The sequence below is a fragment of the Bombus terrestris genome, chromosome 5 (assembly GCF_910591885.1).
Source record: "Bombus terrestris chromosome 5, iyBomTerr1.2, whole genome shotgun sequence".
Taxonomy (NCBI): domain Eukaryota; kingdom Metazoa; phylum Arthropoda; class Insecta; order Hymenoptera; family Apidae; genus Bombus; species Bombus terrestris.
The window spans coordinates 1,467,088-1,486,037 of record NC_063273.1 but is presented as its reverse complement, the minus strand read 5'-3'; the positions used below and the strand labels follow the sequence as shown (position 1 = coordinate 1,486,037).

Sequence of the window (18,950 nt, the reverse complement as noted above, 5' to 3'; positions counted from 1 at the left end):
CAGAAAATCTAATTTGGGACTTTATTTTAAGTGAACATTAAAAACACATCGATCGATTCAAACTATTCAGAGTAGAACCACACTGTGTATTCTCGTTTGACTCCAATTATCTATATGTGGTGACAATCTATACTGCACCGTAAAATGATCTTTCCGACTTCTTGAAATTTGTTTATTTCGTTGGCATTTGAATTTTGTTTGTCCCTGATTGACCAATCAAGTACGCATTTTTTGATATGGATGAAGTTTAGCGCGTAATCATATTAATCACCGGTATGGTAAAGAATACAATTGCAAATTTAATAATCTGTATTTTTTCATTTTATAAAGAAAGTCTCGATGAAACTTTTAGAAGAATATCAAGAACTTGTTGAACGTGATTCGGTTGAAATTTCTTGTTTATGGAAATATTTACAAATGTTTTTGTATTTACTGTGCGCGATTAGCGGATATGCGTCTAGCGTTTTATTCTACACATTATGGGTATAATTAATAATAATTTTTATCAGTATTTGTAGAGAAAAATAAATTAAAATATTATATTACATGAAATATAAAGGAACAAATTTTCGGAGGTAACTGCCCATTGTGGGCAAAAGCTATTCTGTTGAAAGAAGATATAAAATTAGATGATATTCATGGAGTATGTAAAATTAATTCAGACTGGTGGAAGTATATTTATATTGATTATCGGTATGAAAATATATGTGTTGTGTATTTAATAACAAGCTTCTCATCTTGCATATTTGGAATCGTATGGTTTATTCTATTCCTTATGTGTGGAAAAGGAGGATATGATGTAACAATGCAAGTTAATTATTTTTTTTTTTACCAAACAAGCACTCTTCTATATATGATTAGATTTATATATACAGATATCCAGGTCCATGGAGAATTGTATTTCCTGCAATATACTTTAATCTTGTATTTACAATTATATCCATATATACACATTATAATTTACAACAAGGATATAAAACATTAAGCAAAAATATAAAAAATATCTCTTCTGAAATATATGATATGTGCCAAATAATTGTGGATGTAAGGTATCAAATTTAAATTTTATTTCAGATTTATAATTCTTACAAATTGCTTATTTACAGTGATTGTGAAATCATAAGGATATACATGAATATATATAACTTTTACACACATAATCTTGATTATATGTGTAATATAATCTTATATCTTCAGGTAATATTCCATGCAAACATATCTTATCCTTTTTTACACTTTTTTCACCTATGTTTTATAGTACAAGAAATATTGAAATATGTAATAAATATCCTTAAGGTCCCTTCAGTTGTAATGATGTGCAGTTGGATAGGAGGGCTGGTAATATTAATTTTCAGAATAATTATGATCAATGACTTTAGAATTTTAAGGATTAAAATCTATGAATTAAAGGAAGAATAACTCTCAATGTTTATTATACATATAAAAAAAACGTTTATTCTCTGTGCAAACTTTACATTTTTCTGTAAATTTATACTATGTAAAGCAGTAAAACAGTAAAAAATATGTAATTAATGGTTATACAACATTTTATTTATAATCAATATATCTTCAATGTATAAATCAATATATATTCTACACAATTAACAGTTTGTTATAAAAGATTTCTAGAAAATAACCTATATAATACTTGCAGTTATCTGTATATTCTAAATATCATAATTAACATATTTAATAGAATCCATTTTTTCAATGTCTTAGAAATTAATCTAGTGCTCAATATTTATTAAAAATTTGCTATAATTTTAGTAATTGGTTATCTTAAAATTAGATCTTAAAACTATGGTCATCTTATAAACTTAAACCCTTTAATCACTTCTTTAGATTGATACCATTGATAGGGAACATGTGTGATACTAACATTAGAATTATTTAAAAATTCAATGTCTTTGTCTATGTTAGTATTAGACTCAGACACTTCGTTGTAAACTTTCACTACATTTATGCAATTACAGTCCATTTTTACTTGATCCTTGTGTTGCAGTTTAATTACAAAATAATTTGAGTTCTGTTTGCAGGGTACATATAGCGGTTTAGGTAAAAAAAACTCTGACACTGAATTACTATCACTCTTTTGTATTAGCACAAAGGTGTTTGTAGGATGCAATGGTAAAGTCAATGCATCTTGGAATGCTGGACATTCCAACAATGACCTAAAAATTTTGTTTTATAACATTTCATTTTATAAAAAATGATGGGATAAGTACTATATACAAAAATTTGTATTACTCGTTACCTCATTAAACTTAACAGTGGCTTCCTAGATGCATGTTTACATTCCAAGTGTTCTTGGCTATTAAGAATATCAGATGGAAATTCAATTCGGATGTGTAATCTTGGTGATATTATTGTAGCACCAACAAGTATAGCAATTTCTTTGATTTTGCAGCCTTTTAGATCAAACTGCGAATTTAACTGTTCTGAGATGCTTCTCAAAGAATTCAATAATGTTTTTATAGCAGACGAATTTCTGTCCGTTGATTTCATTTGTAACTTAGATAGTGAATCGTATGGAAAGGGTATTTGCTGTTTCTGATATAAAATATATTTCAGGAGTTCAATTACGAGTTTCACACAACTATGACTTGTCAAATGTTCATCCAACATTACGTTAATATTCATTTTAACTTTTGTTTTTCTGATAATGCTTTAAACACGATCGAGGTAAAACCTAATTCATTGACTCGTACCAGCTCGGCAATACTAATTTATACAATAAATTGTAAAAATATATCCTTATACACTTATGAACACATTGTTTTCACGTTAAGAAAATCTACATAACAATAAAAGTAATAACTTGTAAAAATTGTCGTTTAAACATATTATTCGCGGTTATAAAATATTCTGATCCAAGCAGCATTTATCATTACCAATGGTAAACCTAAACTTTAAGTTATATCAGTAAGTTGTATCTCTAATATAACCAGAGAGGAATGGTTCTAGTTATTTTCGGACTAGTGCTGCACCATACGGCCAAGTGCTGAAGGTGGCACAAGCTAGCATAGACAAGATCCTATAAAATTAAGGTCTGCCCTGTTTAGTTGATTGTTAGCATAGACAAAAACCCATTGAGCTCCACGCTACAAAACCTATTTAATTGTACGGTTCTACGAAAAAGTTTGTATCTACTTTCATATTCGAAATAAACAAGTATGAAAATAGCAAAATCGCGCAATAATTAAACTAATTGTAAGCTGCCTAAGAAAGAGAAATTAGTTGTTTACTATATTCTTTTTAGAAAAGAAAAGAGAATATTCTCCTTCAAACTTAATAATGGATAATAATGGATCAGAGGAATAATGCAATAATTTTAATATATTTTCCACATACCATTCAGGTTTAACATTAATCCTTTGCACACGACATGTCAATTAGAGTGTAATGAATATTTTTTCATCGTCGCATGGAACCACATATCTCTTTCCTTAATACATTATATGGCATTTATTAAGGCAAATTCAACAACCTTGTATATGAAGTCGTTTACTATAAATTCGTCAGTTCTTAAGGAATCAAGCCAAAGTCGCTAGCTATCATTTATTAAGTTACTCTGAACGCTGTAAACAAATATCAAATTTCTTATCTCTCATGATGCTTCTCAAATTGATAAACATTACTGAATCGTAAAAACTCACTTTAGCCGACATGCTTTGGTCGAGGAGTTGGAATAGTAAACATATGTATGACATTTTATTTTGTTTGGTGTTTTGCTTGTTCTCTATCAAATGGGACGTCACACGTTAAGATTGGTTAATTCGTTAAACCGTAAATAAATAAAAATCGTCCAAAATCGAGCTATTTTCAATTGTTAATTATTCATATAAAATTGAGAATGCGAAGTTGAAACTTCGTGAAAATATAGTTTTTGACATTCTCAAAAAATGGGCAAAATTTTATCCACATATGTTTATTGGTTTTTGGAAAAAGCTATTTGACAATTAAAAAAGAGTCTTTATTGCACACTCGTCATCCCCACTACGGAGGAGAGGTTCTCCCTTTTAGCTGGGTTAAATTCTGCTAGGACAAGATTCAACAATATAAAGTACCGAGAACCGTTAGATGCAGTACCGAGCATTCAGATTTCAGAAGATCCTTGAGGACTTTATGACTTTATGATATTTTGTTAGCAAGGAAATGAATAATGGTCGACCCCTAATAAACGAATTTTTATTACTACGAACAGTTATATATACATATCTAGAAGAAAAAGTTGTTTAGAATCGTGCTTCAGCTTAAAAGCTCGATATCCACTGACAAACTAAGCCAAGGGCATTTGTTTCAATGTATTTATATGATATATTTATATGGAATCGTTTCCACTGACAAGCTAAACTGTCCCAGCTACTGGAAAAATCGACTCCATACAAATATCGTTACTTATATTTACATATGTATGAGCGAAGTGCCTCGAAGGCCCATTTATCTCGGATTAGCACAGGATTGTTTCACGAACAATTTTTCGGAAACCTCACAGAGACTCACTTTTCCGTATCTTTAGTCCATGCAAGCATCGGCCAATCGCCACACTGTTGTTCCTGTTTGTTAGTTATCAATTTATAAATTTGTTACGATTAACAATTGAAACAGTGACGCGAGTAATGTGGCACGGTAGCGACTTCTTTTTCAAGATATATATCTCCTTCGAACAGGTAAGGCAATGCTAATGCAACAATGAAACTTTATTTTTGATTTTTTGTTAATAAAAATTTCGTTGACACATTAGTGAGACTTCCCTGATCAAAATAAGATTAAACACGATATTGTTATAAATTTCTGTTATGTTGTGCTTATGAATCATTTTAGTTACTACCTAGTAATTGTCACTGCACAATATCCAGTTACTTTCTACCATTCTATTAGGACATAGGCTCGGAATCTAAGCCTTAGGTGTCATTATTTTTAATGTTGAGCATATAAGGAGGAAACAGTCGCTCGAAAGACCTCGAAAGGAGAGGTGTTGATCTCCAATTTTATAAGTTTCTGTATATGTTAGCAGCGTGCCACCTTCACTTGGTAATATCAGTATTATTACTCGACTGTAATCGAAAATTGATATTTCGTTAAGAACAGTTTATCTCTATTGAACTTTTAATTATTACACATTATTACTTATTATATAATTATTGTTGCATGTTAAAAAGTAAATAATATCATATTTTTAGTGATTTATAAGAAAATTTGGCTTGCTTGCTGTTGGTTTAAGTTGCTGTATTCAAGTCACTTGTACTCGAACTTCACAAATTACGAAAATGGCGGAAGTAAAATCACGTCGCGTCGCACAAACCGAAGATCTATCAAACGTTGAGTTTGAAACAAGCGAAGATGTGGAGGTTATTCCAACGTTCGATAATATGGGACTTAGAGATGAGTTATTACGTGGAATCTACGCTTACGGTACTATAAAAGTTTTATTTTTTTATCGTACTTAAACATAACCTTATTTACTTTATACTATCAGTTCAGTATCTAATAGAACTTCGTATTACTGATTGTAAAACTGTTTAATTTTAATTATAGGTTTCGAAAAGCCGTCCGCGATTCAACAGCGATCTATTAAACCGATAATGAAAGGACGAGATGTGATTGCACAAGCCCAATCTGGTACAGGAAAAACGGCAACATTTTCAATTGCTATACTACAATCATTGGACACACAAGTTAGAGAAACACAAGTATTGGTGTTATCACCTACAAGAGAATTAGCAACTCAGATACAGAAAGTTATTCTGGCTTTAGGGGATTTTATGAATGTTCAATGTCATGCTTGTATAGGTGGTACAAATCTTGGAGAAGATATTAGAAAATTAGATTATGGACAGCATGTTGTATCAGGCACACCTGGCAGAGTATTTGGTAATTTGATTATATGATATAATTATGCAAGGTTTGTTATAATATATTAATACAAATTTGTTATCTTTCTTATAATATTTAGATATGATAAAAAGGAGAGTTCTTAGAACTAGAGCAATAAAAATGTTAGTTCTTGATGAATCTGATGAAATGTTAAATAAGGGTTTCAAGGAGCAGATTTATGATGTATATAGATATTTGCCACCTGCAACACAAGTTGTGTTGGTATCTGCAACATTGCCACATGAAATTCTTGAAATGACCAGTAAATTTATGACAGATCCTATTCGTATTCTTGTAAAACGGTAAGCTCAATCTTTCTGAATTGAAGGAAATTGTTTGTTTTATTGAAATTAACTTATTATTATTCAATATTATTCAGTTTATTATTATTATTATTATTATTATTCGCAGTGATGAACTGACACTGGAGGGGATAAAACAGTTTTTTGTCGCTGTTGAAAGAGAAGAATGGAAATTTGACACATTATGTGATTTATATGATACACTGACAATAACACAAGCAGTAATCTTTTGTAATACTAAACGTAAAGTAGATTGGTTAACTGAAAAGATGAGGGAGGCTAATTTCACAGTTTGTTCCATGCATGGTGATATGCCACAGAAGGAAAGAGATAACATAATGAAAGAATTTCGATCTGGTCAAAGGTATGTTATTTTACTATAAACAGTAACATTGTAAATTGAACTTATTATATTATTGTTATTTTGTTATTTTCTAGTCGTGTTTTAATTACTACTGATGTGTGGGCACGAGGAATAGATGTCCAGCAGGTATCTCTTGTGATCAATTATGATTTGCCCAACAATCGTGAGTTATATATTCATAGAATAGGAAGATCGGGACGTTTCGGAAGAAAAGGTGTTTCCATCAATTTCGTAAAAACCGACGACATAAGGATTCTTCGAGATATTGAACAATATTATTCAACACAAATTGATGAGATGCCTATGAATGTAGCAGACTTAATATAATTTTAATGTTCAGGACTTATTTTAAGAATTTAACAGGAAAGAATTATTTTTACTTACGAATAGATCTGTAAATTATATTTTCAAAGCATTTGTTTGGAAACACAGTCATTCGAAATCACACTACACGTCTACAAAACTAAGATTTGTAAAGCTTAAAAGAAGCTTTAATTATCGCACTTATGTATTTCATTTCTAAACATACTGTGAAAAAATGTATCTAGAAATAATTTTATAGTACATAATAAATTTATGATACAAATATATAATTGTGTAAATGTTAGTTTGTACCTTTATTGTGATAGATAATATAAAATATAGGGAAGAAGTACATTTTGGTCTAATTACTTTTATTTTTCCCTTTTTCTCAATTTATAAATAAATTACGTATAACATATCAAGACAGTTTATTCCAAACAAGGAGAAATAATCAATAACTGGTTCTCTAGTTTAGATGGCAGCAGAGCAGTATTATGGTTGACTTGTAAGAATTAATTGAAATTTATTGTATAGTTTTGTTTCCTCTGTTGAGAGAAAAAAGTCGCTTATTATTAATCTATCCTTTAAATATCAACTTCATCTATATCAGCAATTTATTCCCTTAAAACTCACTCGATAATCATCCTCCTGGAGAAATGGCATAGGAGTATGTAGAAGAATAAATATATATTCAGTGTTAACATTCAGAAATGAGAATAGAAAATATAAGATATAATTTTACATAATTATTTGGAAATTGAAAAACATGGAAACTCAAGAAGATTGCACAATTAGGCGAGGACAACCTATTCGTCGCTACCAAAATGATTACAAACCTGATGGACATACTTCAACTTGTAAGTAATAACATTTTCGTATAAATATTTGATTCTATGCAATAGTATTTTCCTATTACCATCTTGTTTTGTTTGTACCTTTAGCAATGATAGTGAATCAATCTCAATATTTAAATGTTGGAAGGTCTACTGTAAGAATAGCTGTATATTTAATGACTGGAATTTTTCTATCAATGGATGTTGAACATAGTTCCACTGCACATCAAATTCTTGCAATGATCCAATCTGAAGGAGAACTAGGATTAACAAGAACTCCTTTATTCACTAGCCAAACAGTCTTTGCTTTGTGGCTTTGCTCTTCAAGACTAGAAGTCCAATTGCATTCGAATCATAAGCCTTTAGAGTTGGCTGCAAAATGGAATCGCTTAGTAAAAAAATATAGTTCTCAGAGGGAGGAAACAGACGAAGAACCTTTGCTGTGTCTTAGACGAAATGTATTCCTTTCTCGGTCAGACGAGGAGCAAATAAAGGAAGCTAAAGTATTAGAGCTATTATATGCAGAAGCCAGAAACAACGTATTGCAAGGTAATCAATTATTTAACTATTTTATATTTCTATAGAATCTTGCACTGTGTATAATGTTTATGTTTATATTTATGTTTCAGGACGTTATCCATGCGAGGGACAGGCGCGATATGCAAGTTTGGGAGCTTTGCAAGCACGAATTGAACTTGGCCCATATAATCCCCAAAGTCATACATTGGCATTTTTCAGAAGGCATCGTGGTCGATTCTTGCCTCATCATTACACTTCTCCTAGTCTGTTATTAGGTCTCGGTGTGGGATTAGGATTAGTAGGAGGAAAAGGGGCACCGGAGGCTCGGCTACTTGAACAGTACAAACGAATACCAAATCACACAGGAACTAATACGAATTCGAGGAAACTTGTCAGAAAGTACTTAGAGTTTTGTTGGAGCTTGCCATGTTATGGCGCGGCTTTTTTTCAAGGGCAAATCGAACGTCCTGTGAGAGGGCTTGCATCATGGATTACAAATCGTGATATGCATGTACTCATTGCTATTAATTCATCGGGTGTATATATCGTGGATGACATTCAATGCGTAAGGAATCAAGCATCATAGAACAATTAATTATCGTTCGAGTAACATGTTAAAAATAACTTTTCTACAGAGTTTATTATTGGGTCTAAGGTATTCAGAGTTGAGCTGGGAAATGGCGAAACCTTCTGATGAAAGTAATCTGGATTGTCTGCCATGTTTATTTCTACAGTTTCCTGTACGGGAGAATGGGACACGAGTTTATAAAATTCTACAAGTATTCTCGAGACAAGTACGAGTTGCTTTTAATGAAGATAAATTTAATTGTTAAAAACTAGTTGAATTTATTTTATTATTAGGCAATAATGATGGACACATTAATTTCTGGCTTTGCCGAAGAACATCGTCGTCATGGAACTAACGGTGATATTGGGAATACAGACCGTGCGGTAGGTTCCAATATCGGAAGTTTTACCAATAAACTTAGTAAATTCACATTGGCAACTTTTGACGACGAAGGTAGGTAATAAACAACGTTTTCATTAAAAATTTAAGGATATTTTTATGATATATAATTATTTTAGGCCGATGTATTGGACAAATGGGTTCTTGGTCATTTCAATGAAGGTACGGTTTCACATAGGATAATTCTAATTATCACCTTTAAGTACCGTAAGATGCGGATTTTGTTGTAAATGATGCAGCAACATTTTGTATCTTATAGGAACTAAATCTCTATGGCGATCTAATCTGGTTTCTAACGTTTGTAAGTAAAAGTTTAATTCATTAATTTTTTCTAATATTTCTTCTTCTTCTTCACGGGTTAAATCTCCTTCCTGTAAAAAAAAAAAACCTGCTTTTCTATATTGAATTTTATATCAAATAAATATATTAAACAACATAGCTTCATGACTATTTATTGACCTGTGTTATCAATGCTTGCGTTTTCATTAACTCCTGCGAGCATTCGTCAAACTCACGTAAAATCTTATTCGCTCTGCGCATAAGTAACTGTTTGTAATCATTAAGACATGTATATTGTATGAACTGTGCGTCAATCTTTGATAGTTCCGGTGGATTTCCTAAACGAGCTAAATACGGTTTCAAGTAATTTACATCCTCCGTGATATCTTTCTCACTCTTGGTTCTCTATATTTAATAGATTAATCATCAACGTGCATTAATTATCTAGTTAATAAAAATCTATTGTTATTATTTTTACCACTAATGTTTCTATCAAGGATTTTGATTCTCTCAGTTTATCATATACAGATATTAATAGCGTTGGCATCAAGTATTCCTTGTCCCTTGTTTCGAGAAAAGCACATAATTCCTTTTCCGCCGCTCTAACTTGAGATATAGATACGTCCTCTTCATACAGTTGTGTCTCTAGCTCGTATAATAAATTTAGGGATTTTTCAGATTCATCTAGAGGCTGCAAATAAAATAATAAAATTGCCTTTTAGAATTGTCTTTTAGTATTGTCCCTTGGAAAATTTTTTAACAAAGTTGATAAAGGCTCACAGTATATCCATGCATCATTGATGGATCGAGAATCAATCTTTCTCCCCTTTCTGCTAACGGTGGCTTTATATATGTTCGCATAGCTCTGGTAAATTGCCCTGAATGATAATGATACGTAAGACGTATTTCATTCTCACTAATGGCAAATTCACGAATCGCTATGTTTCTGCTCGCTTTTATTCGTTCGTCTCTATTAAATTTCTCGACAATATTCTGTAAATTCAATCAGGTAATTCAAATTACCTAAACTACTATTTAAAACTATTTTTGCGCGATGTGTTTTAAAAATGATATAGATTAGCAATTTCTATCTTACCAATATATGTCGGTAATGAATATCTTGTAGAGCAGAGGTCTTCCTATCTTGTGAGAATTTCACGTGCCTGTTCTCAAGTCGATCGAAACTCTGGTTTTAATATTATGTAGTGCTTTTAATAATTTACATTTTAATTATGTAATCACAAGTTACTGCTTACCGGTAATACAGGAAGTCATCGCGATCGACAAAGTGTTGCGTTAGGTAGTTTGGGTTCATTTCGAATTTAGATAGACCATCGAAACGTGGAACGTGATAAAAATCTAAAATTCGCTCGCTATCTATCTCATTGGAAGCATCAACAAAATATCGATGTTCTGTAATTATATTTTTCATAAAAAGATTTAAATATGTATATTGAATAGTGTGAGAAGTAATGATGTTAATAAACAACCTTTACATTGATCTGCTCGGCCTCTTCTATAATAATCTATAACTGTATCGTCATTTATATTTCTCCGTGATTCAATGAGATTGTCAGATCTATTTGCATAATTTTCATATATTTCTATAGGAGTCGTGTAATCGTAATCATTATATATCGTAATTCTTTGTACCACGCCATCCGGTTGAAGATACGGAGCAAAGAGTTCAACTTTTGTTTTCTTATAAAGTATCGTTTTTGTACCATTCGGGAACCGTTTTTCAAATTCTACAAAACAAAAACTGACGATGCATTTAACATACCCGATAATTTACGTTTATATTGGGAAACTTAATATCTTTTATATACCTGCTTCGCTAATTTTTATTGGATCTACATATGAGAATGGCATATCCAAGTGTTTCTCTGGTTGCACATCAGACTCATCATCGATCTCTTCTCCTACTCCATGCATTGTCCACGGTTCTCCGGGGAGCAAATGTTCCCACAGTTCCACTTTCATTAAATCCCACACTATGTTTACGCACGATTTTACGGATGACTGCATATTTACCCAATAATTCTTATCGTTCCATATGCTTTCTACACCCAAGTATAACTGAGCTGTGTCATCGTCAGTGGCTTCGAAGGATACCCCCGTGGTAGACTCGATAAAAAGTGGGTAAGGAATCTCCTGGTCCCTTACTCCGCCTAACTCTGGCAATATCGCTACCCAAGCATGTATTCTATGTCCCCGATGCTCATCTGGTGGAAGCTGTTCTAATTCCTAAATCCGAACATAATTCGCTTCAGACAAGAACCATAAAGAAAGTTGTAAGAATTCCCCTCCAAGAAAATGAAATCAATTTTAATTACTTCGATCAATTTTTGTTGTTCTTTTTCGTCGAAAATTAATTTCTCTTCTAACTTCCTCGCCTTTTCTTCTCCTAATTCTGATAAAAATTGACTTTTATAGTCTATAGGTAGCTTAAGTTCATACTTGGTAATCTTAGGTTGCTGCTCTTCCGGCTTTCGTTTAGTATGTTTTTCCGGTTGCAGTATATAGGGGCACGACCTTCTTGTCAAATCGCATAGCGTTTGTTCTCTGGATGCGTAACCACTTACTACGAACGCATTATATCCTTGACCTAGTAGCAAGCTAGTAAGAAATGTCGCGCATTCAAAGCAATTGCCCTTCCGAAGCTTCTGCACCCACGTTGGTGAACGCAGCTGTTTTGGCTGTAAACAGAAATAATATTATAAATGCGATATCATAAGCGGGAAAATTTGTAATTCAATAAGCAGGAACACTTGTTGCTTTATATCAACGTTCTCATAATGAGGTAACATAGCGACTCATGTATCGACACTCAATAAGACAACATGTCAAAGGAATCTACTATATCGACTGTCGCTAGATTGCGTAACCGCTTGCCGTAGGTTTCACGTGAAAACGCAGAAGTAATAATAATAACAATACTAAAGAGTAAATACATCCTACACATAGCCACTAATCGTCCACACGAGAAGTGTACACATTCAAATACGACGTCGAGCACGTGGCAACTCGTGCGTATTCTCGGTCCCTGACCTACGGCGACTGTATTATGATCTACGCGTAAAATGTATACTGTACCGTATAACGGAAGTGACTGTGTATCACAGAGGGAGTGGGCGGGAGAGACCGGAGGGCAGAAGGGTGGAAGGGGGTGAGGAAGAGCGAGAGGGAGAGAGGGAGAGTAATTAAAAGAAAAGGCTAATCAAGTTATGGAATAGAAAACCTTTTTGCAAAATACGATTAGATCGATTTGCGAACGTGGTGTTCGTTACAATTCGCCGTATACGATAAATTAAAAAATTGTCAAGACGTCACGATTGCTGGAAATACCGTGATTTGTACGAAATTTGTAAGGGAGGTTCAACTGTACTTCGAAATTGAAGTCGAAGGGTCGCCTCGCCCTCTCGTGTCTTGGAACGGCAGAGAAGGCAGTCTTTTTTTGTAAACGCGTAGCCTGGGCTAGAGTAGGGCAGAGATGGTCAGTGGGTGGTGCGGCTATCCCTCGATCCCTTCACCCACTTCCGCCCCCTCTGTCCACCCAACCTAACCTCACCCTGTCCACCCTGCCTCTCCACCGCCATCCCTCGAACGCCCTCGGTCCCGCTTCCTCGCCCATTGGCGTTGTCCACCCCCTCCGTCCCTCGCCAGCCCCCGCGCGTCACCATCATTCCGCGCGACCCCTTCGACCGGCACCCACGTGGGACGCAAGACGAGGGTGTGAGGTAGCAGACAACGCGGAGATACCGCCGCCGCGGCAGCTGCGCTCAGTGTTTCTCAACCATGAACTTACGTTGCCCGCGATAATTTACAGCCTGGACGAATCGGCTCGTCTCTCGCTTGAATATCGCTCAGATATACTACACGAGTCACAAATTATACACACAAATACACACACACGCACACACACAAAAACACGCGCGCGCGCGCGCGTGCACACAAAACACACACATGCATATGTATATATTTATATTTTCGGTACAATTTCACGCGTCCATGTGAAGAAAATTACGAATATCCACGATTTTCGGACGACTACTTTTATCGATACAAGTTTTCCAACCGATATCGCGTGATCAGCTTGTAGATGTTTTAAAGCGGACCGTGCATCAGCTTAAAATTATTTCACGGATTACGTTCGTAACTATACTATTAAAGTTCGAAGCAAAAAAACAAAAAATTAGGACTGCAAAGAAGAACAAATTTGTTTTGTCTGTCTTTTTATAACATATATATATATATATATATGTGTGTGTGTTTGTGTGTGTGTTTATATGTGTATAAGGAGATTGTTTTTAATTGTAGGAGGTTAGATAACTCTATCGGAAGGTTTACTCGCGTATATAGGGATAAGGATCACCGGCGTTTTAAAAACTTCACATGTAACACGCTTTTTCCAGAGTAAAGTTGATTTGCTGGAAAGAAGGCTCGAAGATTTTTCCGAGCTACGGAGCAGTTTAAAGCGGATAGAACGACGTCGACCGTAATCTTTTTATCAATGTCGCGATTTAGTGGAACTCTAACGATCGGTATAAAAGTATATCGAAAATATGGAATCAGATTTCAATGTTTCGGTGGCCCGTGGCAGATACTAACAACCAATAGCTCGATCGGGAAACCGAAATAACCATATGTCGCGAATCGCAATAACTTTCTAACCGATTTCCTATCGAGTTAACCAGATTTTCTATTTCTCGGTCAAAAATATCATGTTAATTAGCTTTTAAACATCAGTCGGCCAGAACTTGAAAATAAACGACACATTCGCACTCTTATTTTCCAATGGTGCGCCTTTTCATCAGGCCCCGTACATTTCATTTTCATAATATTGCATTCTTCTAGTCCTCTACTATGTAGAAATACTACTGAACGATAGAAAATTGGACATATTTGGGCTGGACTAATACGTAAATGCTATAATAAATAGAACGGCGTGTCAAAGTTTCTGGCAGCCGCTATATAACGTGATAACCTTGGTACCATTAGCTATCGAATAAAAAGAGAAAGAGGGAAGTAGGTTTATTCGCGATGAAAAAACGTTAGGCTGGGAGATTGCGACGATCTAAAAGGAGAAAAATCCCTTAATTCCGGGACGGGCACGGTATCGATAATTCTCGTTCGGATCTACGTTCACGGAAGTGGACGAGAGAGGACGTGATTTACGCCGAGACGATGCTCGTGGGTATCAGTCGCAGGGTACATGATCAAAGCGCGACGGTCGAAAGCGTGGATCGAAGCGCTGATTGGTCGGCTTGGAGCGGGGTGCCGCGAGATAGCGCTTTTCGGGACGCCTCGATGTCGTGCTCGGTGCTGGCCGCCGTATCGAGGACGTTATCCGTGGACGCGACCAGAGAGTGCTATGTGTACGGCTGTGTATGTGTACTATGTGTACTATGTGTACGGATGAACACACGCGTGGATATACCTAGGCACGAATGTGTTGGCGCGCGCGTTGGGAGATGGAACGACCGAGGGCGAAGGAAAGGAGGGATGAAGAGCAACAGAGAGGTAGATACAGAGGACTACAAAGACAGGATAGGGATGGACAAGCCGAGAAAGAGAGAGGGATAGAGAGAGGGAACGAGGCCTAAATCAGGGGCGATCGCACCGAGCGACGTCGCTATCTCTCTGAATATGCGAACCACTATTTGGCGTCCGCGGCGCGGCGCGTACCTACCTAGTACCCGGTATTACTAGATACTAGATAGTACCTAGTCCCTGCCTGCCTATATACCTTGGCTAGATGTTTCACCAGGTTCCTCTGTGTGAACTGCGTCTCTACGCGACGAGGCGGAGGGCGTCCTACACCAACACACCTACGCTCTGGGTTTACACCTACGCGGGTTTACATGCTCTGCAAATCGTACCGAGATACCGAATCGCGGGGATCCTGATGCTTGCCCGTGCACTACGCGGCACTTTGGAAAGTTATAAAATCGAACTCACCGGAGCTCGCGACGTGCAAGCGGTCGCGTCGTTGTCCGAAGGCAAAAGCTCCGCGGTTACCGAGACGCGCTTCGATCTTTACGTCTCAGACCTTTATCGCACCAATCGAATACGATTTTGTTATCGAAGGAAATCGAAGTCGCGATCGATATAGAAAATTGGCCGATACTAAATATGCCGCGCCAGCTAGCGTCTCGACTCGAGACATCGATATTTTCATACGCGTGATTATCACCAGACGTTTTTAATAAATATAATAAATATAATATAATAAATATAATTCGATTACGCATAGATATGATTATTGTTAGTTATGCGTAGATTGTCCGATTATCTACTGACAAAATATGACTTTAAACTTTAACCTTAGTTTGCCCGCCAAGATGTTTCTCGTTCGCGCTATCACGGAATCGAATTGATTTCGTAGTTGTCGCGAAACACAGGTTCTCCGTGATTTCTTGATAATCGTTCTTAAAACGTCGACACTGTTTTTCATGGTTGTCACTGACCGCCTATATCGAATTACGTAATCTTGTTCGGCCAAACATCGGATCGACAAGCGCGCGACCAACGACACGCGTTTCATAACCTAAAACGATGTTTTCGTTTCTCCGATTTCAACGCGTGCCCGACGTTCCACTTTAAAGATTAGCCGATCGAAAAGAGTAGATGTTATTAAAATTCCGTTGGTCCTTGGCGCGAATCGCGACTAACGATAAGAAACAGCTGTTTCGAATACTCTCGACTCGTAAGACACGGAAGAGCAAGTTGGTAACTTCGTTGGCCAACTGAACGGATTATACCGTTGATTGTGTGGAACGGGGAGTGAAACTACCCCGGCACGAGCCTAGTTTTAAACTTCATGGCATCCTCTGTTCGTTTTCGTAGCGTTGAATGAACTTAAAGAGAGAGGGGCTGCGTATTCTGCCAACTTGCTTTACGAACGATATACATAGGCAAGTACGTAACCGTTGAACGAATTTATCAACAATCTGGAACAATCGTAATAAAAAGATGACTAACTTTTCTCTCTTAGTTAAATCTAAATAGATCGATATGCGGACACACGCGACACTATAATGGTAGAAAAAGTCGCGATCATCGGTGTTTATGAGTTTAAAATAGTTGAACCGAATGTTTGGAGAGCAGCGGGGGAGAAGACCTGTTCGAGTCGCCCCCGTCGATGGCTGATCGTTACAAATACCGGTGATACATAAGCGGGCGGCAAGCAGAGCCTCACCGTTCTCTACTCTAACGAGCCGTACACGTGTTTCTGACGTCGCGTCGGCGCTATAAAGTAAGTACATATACGGACACGCGTGTCTCGTCGTGCGTGTATGTATATGATGTGCATAAACACGCACGTACACGCATTTACCAAAAGGAGAGAGAGGAAGAGGCATCCATATACGTGCAAACCCGGCACGCTGGAAGCCCTAGAGCCGGTTTTCAATGAGCGAGTGGCGGACGAAGAGGGAGAAACGGCGGCGACAGTCGGAACCGGCGCGGCGTGGCGAGGCGCGCCGTAACGCAGAAAGAGGAAGATAGGCACGGCGAAAAGGGGCGGAACGGAGAAGCGAACGAATGGAGAGTAGAGAGTAGAGAGTAGAGAGTAGAGAGTAGAGAGTAGAGTAGAGAATAGAGAGTAGAGAGTAGAGAGTAGAGAGTAGAGAGTTGAGAGTAGAGAGTAGAGAGAGGAGAAGAAGGAAGAGCAAGAGCCAGGAAGAGGGAGGAGAACGAGGAGGGGAGCCAAGAATGGACGAGAGCGGGAGGAATATAAACCCTTATCGAAATCGTGATTCACCCCACATTCTCCGGAGACCCCCTAACCTATTAACATCCATATCACAATAACAGATACACGTGTATACCGAGCCGTATTCCCACACGGTCATTCGTCCTTGCACACCTTCGTAATTGCTCGGCCATTTCTGCGTCACCGATCGAAAAACTTGTTTGCCATTTAAACGCTATTATCGGCCGCGCCGTGTCTGTTAAAATTATGCCAATTCTTCCGAAACGCGAGAGGGTTTAAATAAATTGACGCGCAATTTACAGACTTTTTTCCTTCCTTTCTTATCTCGAGTTCCTCTCTTTTTAGCCGTTTCTATGAAACAAAGAGTACGAACGACCGAACGGTAATTAATTAAGGCGTTAAATTGCTAATTCGATCGTGAAAAGGACGAATCGACGATTGCCGGCCGAGCGTTATTGTTCCAAGATTTCCCTTTTACGTAGCAGCGCGGCAACATTATTTCAAGATTCTTTCTCTAATCCGTACAGCCTAGCCGACTCGATGGTTACTTTGGTTCTCGCTGTTCGTTTATGGAGCAAGTTTCCCCGTTAAAAGGAACTTTAAGCACTTTTGAGAGACTGACGTTGAATGAGGAGGTGGGGGACCACCGTTAAGGATCGTCAGATTGGACCTTATGAAGTACCGTGAATATAATACTTATGAATGAAATCAACGTTGCCCTCTCGCAAAATTGAAAAGAATGTATTCAAAGGCTACGAAGGAGGCGGCAGAAGGAGAGAAAGAGAAAGAACAGAGACGTCACCGCGCAACATTTCAACGAGGTTAGTTTAGCCTAAACGGGTGTCGACGGGTGTCGTTAATAAAAACTGTCATGGCAGAACATCGTAATAAAACTAACGCGTTCTCGTGCGTTAATTAGTTTCTCTAATGACAAGGGTGGAAATTCTTGTCGAAGCTGCGACGACCTTTCTTTCTTTCTAGAAACGTTGTCGCGTGTATACTATGCATATACAGGTAGCATATACGTATCGTAGAGCGCGTGTTTCGTGGAGAATTACGCGGGTATCTGGAACCGCGATCGCCATTAAGGATCTAGCGCGAAACGATCCCATCGCGGGACCGAATCTCGCGATGGATCGTCACCGTGAGGTAGAACGGTCGTCGGATTCGCCGGCAGAAAGAGAGGGAGGAATGGAGGCCGGTTTTCGAGCGGACACCCAGTGCATCGAGATAGATAGGTAGATAGACGTCCGGATAGATGCATGCCACGGCAGCCAGAGCAAGGGATGCCGAGGGGTAGCGCAAAGCGGACAGGAGTAAAGGGGGATGGCGGTAGGTGGTCGCGGTGAGACGCGAGACGAAGCAGGGATGAGGAGGAAGAGCAAGAGAGGATGAGGTGGATGAGGAGGTGGAGCAGAAAGGGGTCGATGGTGGGTGGGTTAGCGGAGGAGAGTGGGTGGTGGTTCTCTCGCTGATTACGTCGCAGGATGGTCAGGAGAGAGAAACACCGGAGAGGATGCTGCTACGCCGTGCGCGGAGGAGGCCGGTTCGCTGGATAGAGGCGAATATATCCGCAATGTCCTACCACCAAACCCTATACCCGGCTACCTATCTTCGTTCTCTCCTATTTCTCTCTCCCTCTCTCTCTCTCTCTCTCACTCTTCGCTTATCAGAGTGTTTGCTCTCTGTTTCACCCTCGTCACACGGTATATATCTATCCTTGTTCTCCCTACGTTCGTCTCTCCCCGTTACCGTTCTATCTTCTTCCCTCTGATGGCAGCAGCCTCCC

The 18,950-nt window shown here is 37.4% G+C and overlaps 5 protein-coding genes across 14 annotated transcripts in view; 3 read left to right on the top strand and 2 right to left on the bottom strand.

Annotated features, from left to right (window-relative positions):
- The first annotated feature begins 94 nt into the window (after positions 1 to 94).
- Positions 95 to 1,544, top strand: LOC100643691. Of its 4 annotated transcripts, none has more exons than XR_007224164.1 (5): positions 95 to 483; positions 560 to 807; positions 876 to 1,044; positions 1,107 to 1,197; positions 1,297 to 1,333. XR_007224164.1 is itself a non-coding variant. In XM_020862948.2 (5 exons), the coding sequence occupies exons 1-5, from the start codon at positions 340 to 342 to the stop codon at positions 1,417 to 1,419; spliced, it is 780 nt and encodes a 259-aa protein (XP_020718607.2). In that variant the 5' UTR covers positions 95 to 339; the 3' UTR covers positions 1,420 to 1,544. The 4 variants fall into 4 exon arrangements, 3 of the variants coding, with proteins under 3 accessions (XP_020718607.2, XP_012164365.2, XP_020718608.2); XM_020862948.2 differs by having other exon boundaries at positions 876 to 1,049; positions 1,297 to 1,544; XM_012308975.3 differs by having other exon boundaries at positions 876 to 1,049; positions 1,107 to 1,544.
- LOC100643930 (MAD2L1-binding protein) lies at positions 1,530 to 3,795 on the bottom strand. Its single transcript, XM_048406088.1, has 3 exons — positions 3,657 to 3,795; positions 2,255 to 3,578; positions 1,530 to 2,171 (listed from the first exon to the last, which is right to left on the bottom strand). Exons 2-3 carry the CDS (start codon positions 2,638 to 2,640, stop codon positions 1,805 to 1,807), a joined length of 753 nt encoding a protein of 250 aa, XP_048262045.1. The 5' UTR covers positions 2,641 to 3,578; positions 3,657 to 3,795; the 3' UTR covers positions 1,530 to 1,804.
- A 737-nt stretch (positions 3,796 to 4,532) lies between these two features.
- LOC100643803 (eukaryotic initiation factor 4A-III) lies at positions 4,533 to 7,200 on the top strand. 5 transcript variants are annotated; one of them, XM_048406084.1, is made up of 7 exons: positions 4,533 to 4,670; positions 4,882 to 5,034; positions 5,184 to 5,415; positions 5,539 to 5,874; positions 5,957 to 6,179; positions 6,289 to 6,543; positions 6,618 to 7,200. In XM_048406084.1, exons 3-7 carry the CDS (start codon positions 5,271 to 5,273, stop codon positions 6,868 to 6,870), a joined length of 1,212 nt encoding a protein of 403 aa, XP_048262041.1. In that variant the 5' UTR covers positions 4,533 to 4,670; positions 4,882 to 5,034; positions 5,184 to 5,270; the 3' UTR covers positions 6,871 to 7,200. The 5 variants fall into 5 exon arrangements, with proteins under 5 accessions (XP_048262041.1, XP_048262043.1, XP_048262042.1 ...); XM_048406086.1 differs by lacking the exon at positions 4,882 to 5,034 and having other exon boundaries at positions 5,225 to 5,415; XM_048406085.1 differs by lacking the exon at positions 4,882 to 5,034.
- A 135-nt stretch (positions 7,201 to 7,335) lies between these two features.
- On the top strand, positions 7,336 to 9,562 carry LOC100644056 (FERM domain-containing protein 8). Of its 2 annotated transcripts, XM_003395792.4 has the most exons (7): positions 7,336 to 7,703; positions 7,788 to 8,228; positions 8,309 to 8,763; positions 8,834 to 8,992; positions 9,060 to 9,219; positions 9,285 to 9,327; positions 9,425 to 9,562. In XM_003395792.4, the coding sequence occupies exons 1-6, from the start codon at positions 7,613 to 7,615 to the stop codon at positions 9,323 to 9,325; spliced, it is 1,347 nt and encodes a 448-aa protein (XP_003395840.1). In that variant the 5' UTR covers positions 7,336 to 7,612; the 3' UTR covers positions 9,326 to 9,327; positions 9,425 to 9,562. The 2 variants fall into 2 exon arrangements, with proteins under 2 accessions (XP_003395840.1, XP_048262040.1); XM_048406083.1 differs by lacking the exons at positions 9,285 to 9,327; positions 9,425 to 9,562 and having other exon boundaries at positions 9,039 to 9,199.
- LOC100648659 (dynein regulatory complex subunit 7) overlaps positions 9,153 to 18,950 on the bottom strand; it is an 84,013-nt gene continuing 74,215 nt past the window's right edge. The window contains exons 2-10 of one of the 2 annotated variants that reach the window (XM_048406081.1): positions 11,781 to 12,143; positions 11,274 to 11,691; positions 10,935 to 11,192; positions 10,701 to 10,857; positions 10,541 to 10,607; positions 10,225 to 10,437; positions 9,923 to 10,135; positions 9,625 to 9,849; positions 9,153 to 9,536 (exon numbers count right to left, since the gene is read on the bottom strand). In XM_048406081.1, the coding sequence (XP_048262038.1) occupies positions 9,351 to 9,536; positions 9,625 to 9,849; positions 9,923 to 10,135; positions 10,225 to 10,437; positions 10,541 to 10,607; positions 10,701 to 10,857; positions 10,935 to 11,192; positions 11,274 to 11,691; positions 11,781 to 12,143 (2,100 nt within the window). In that variant the 3' untranslated portion in view covers positions 9,153 to 9,350. The remainder of the gene's footprint in view (positions 9,537 to 9,624; positions 9,850 to 9,922; positions 10,136 to 10,224; positions 10,438 to 10,540; positions 10,608 to 10,700; positions 10,858 to 10,934; positions 11,193 to 11,273; positions 11,692 to 11,780; positions 12,144 to 18,950) is intronic. The other variant, XM_048406082.1, reaches the window with a different exon arrangement.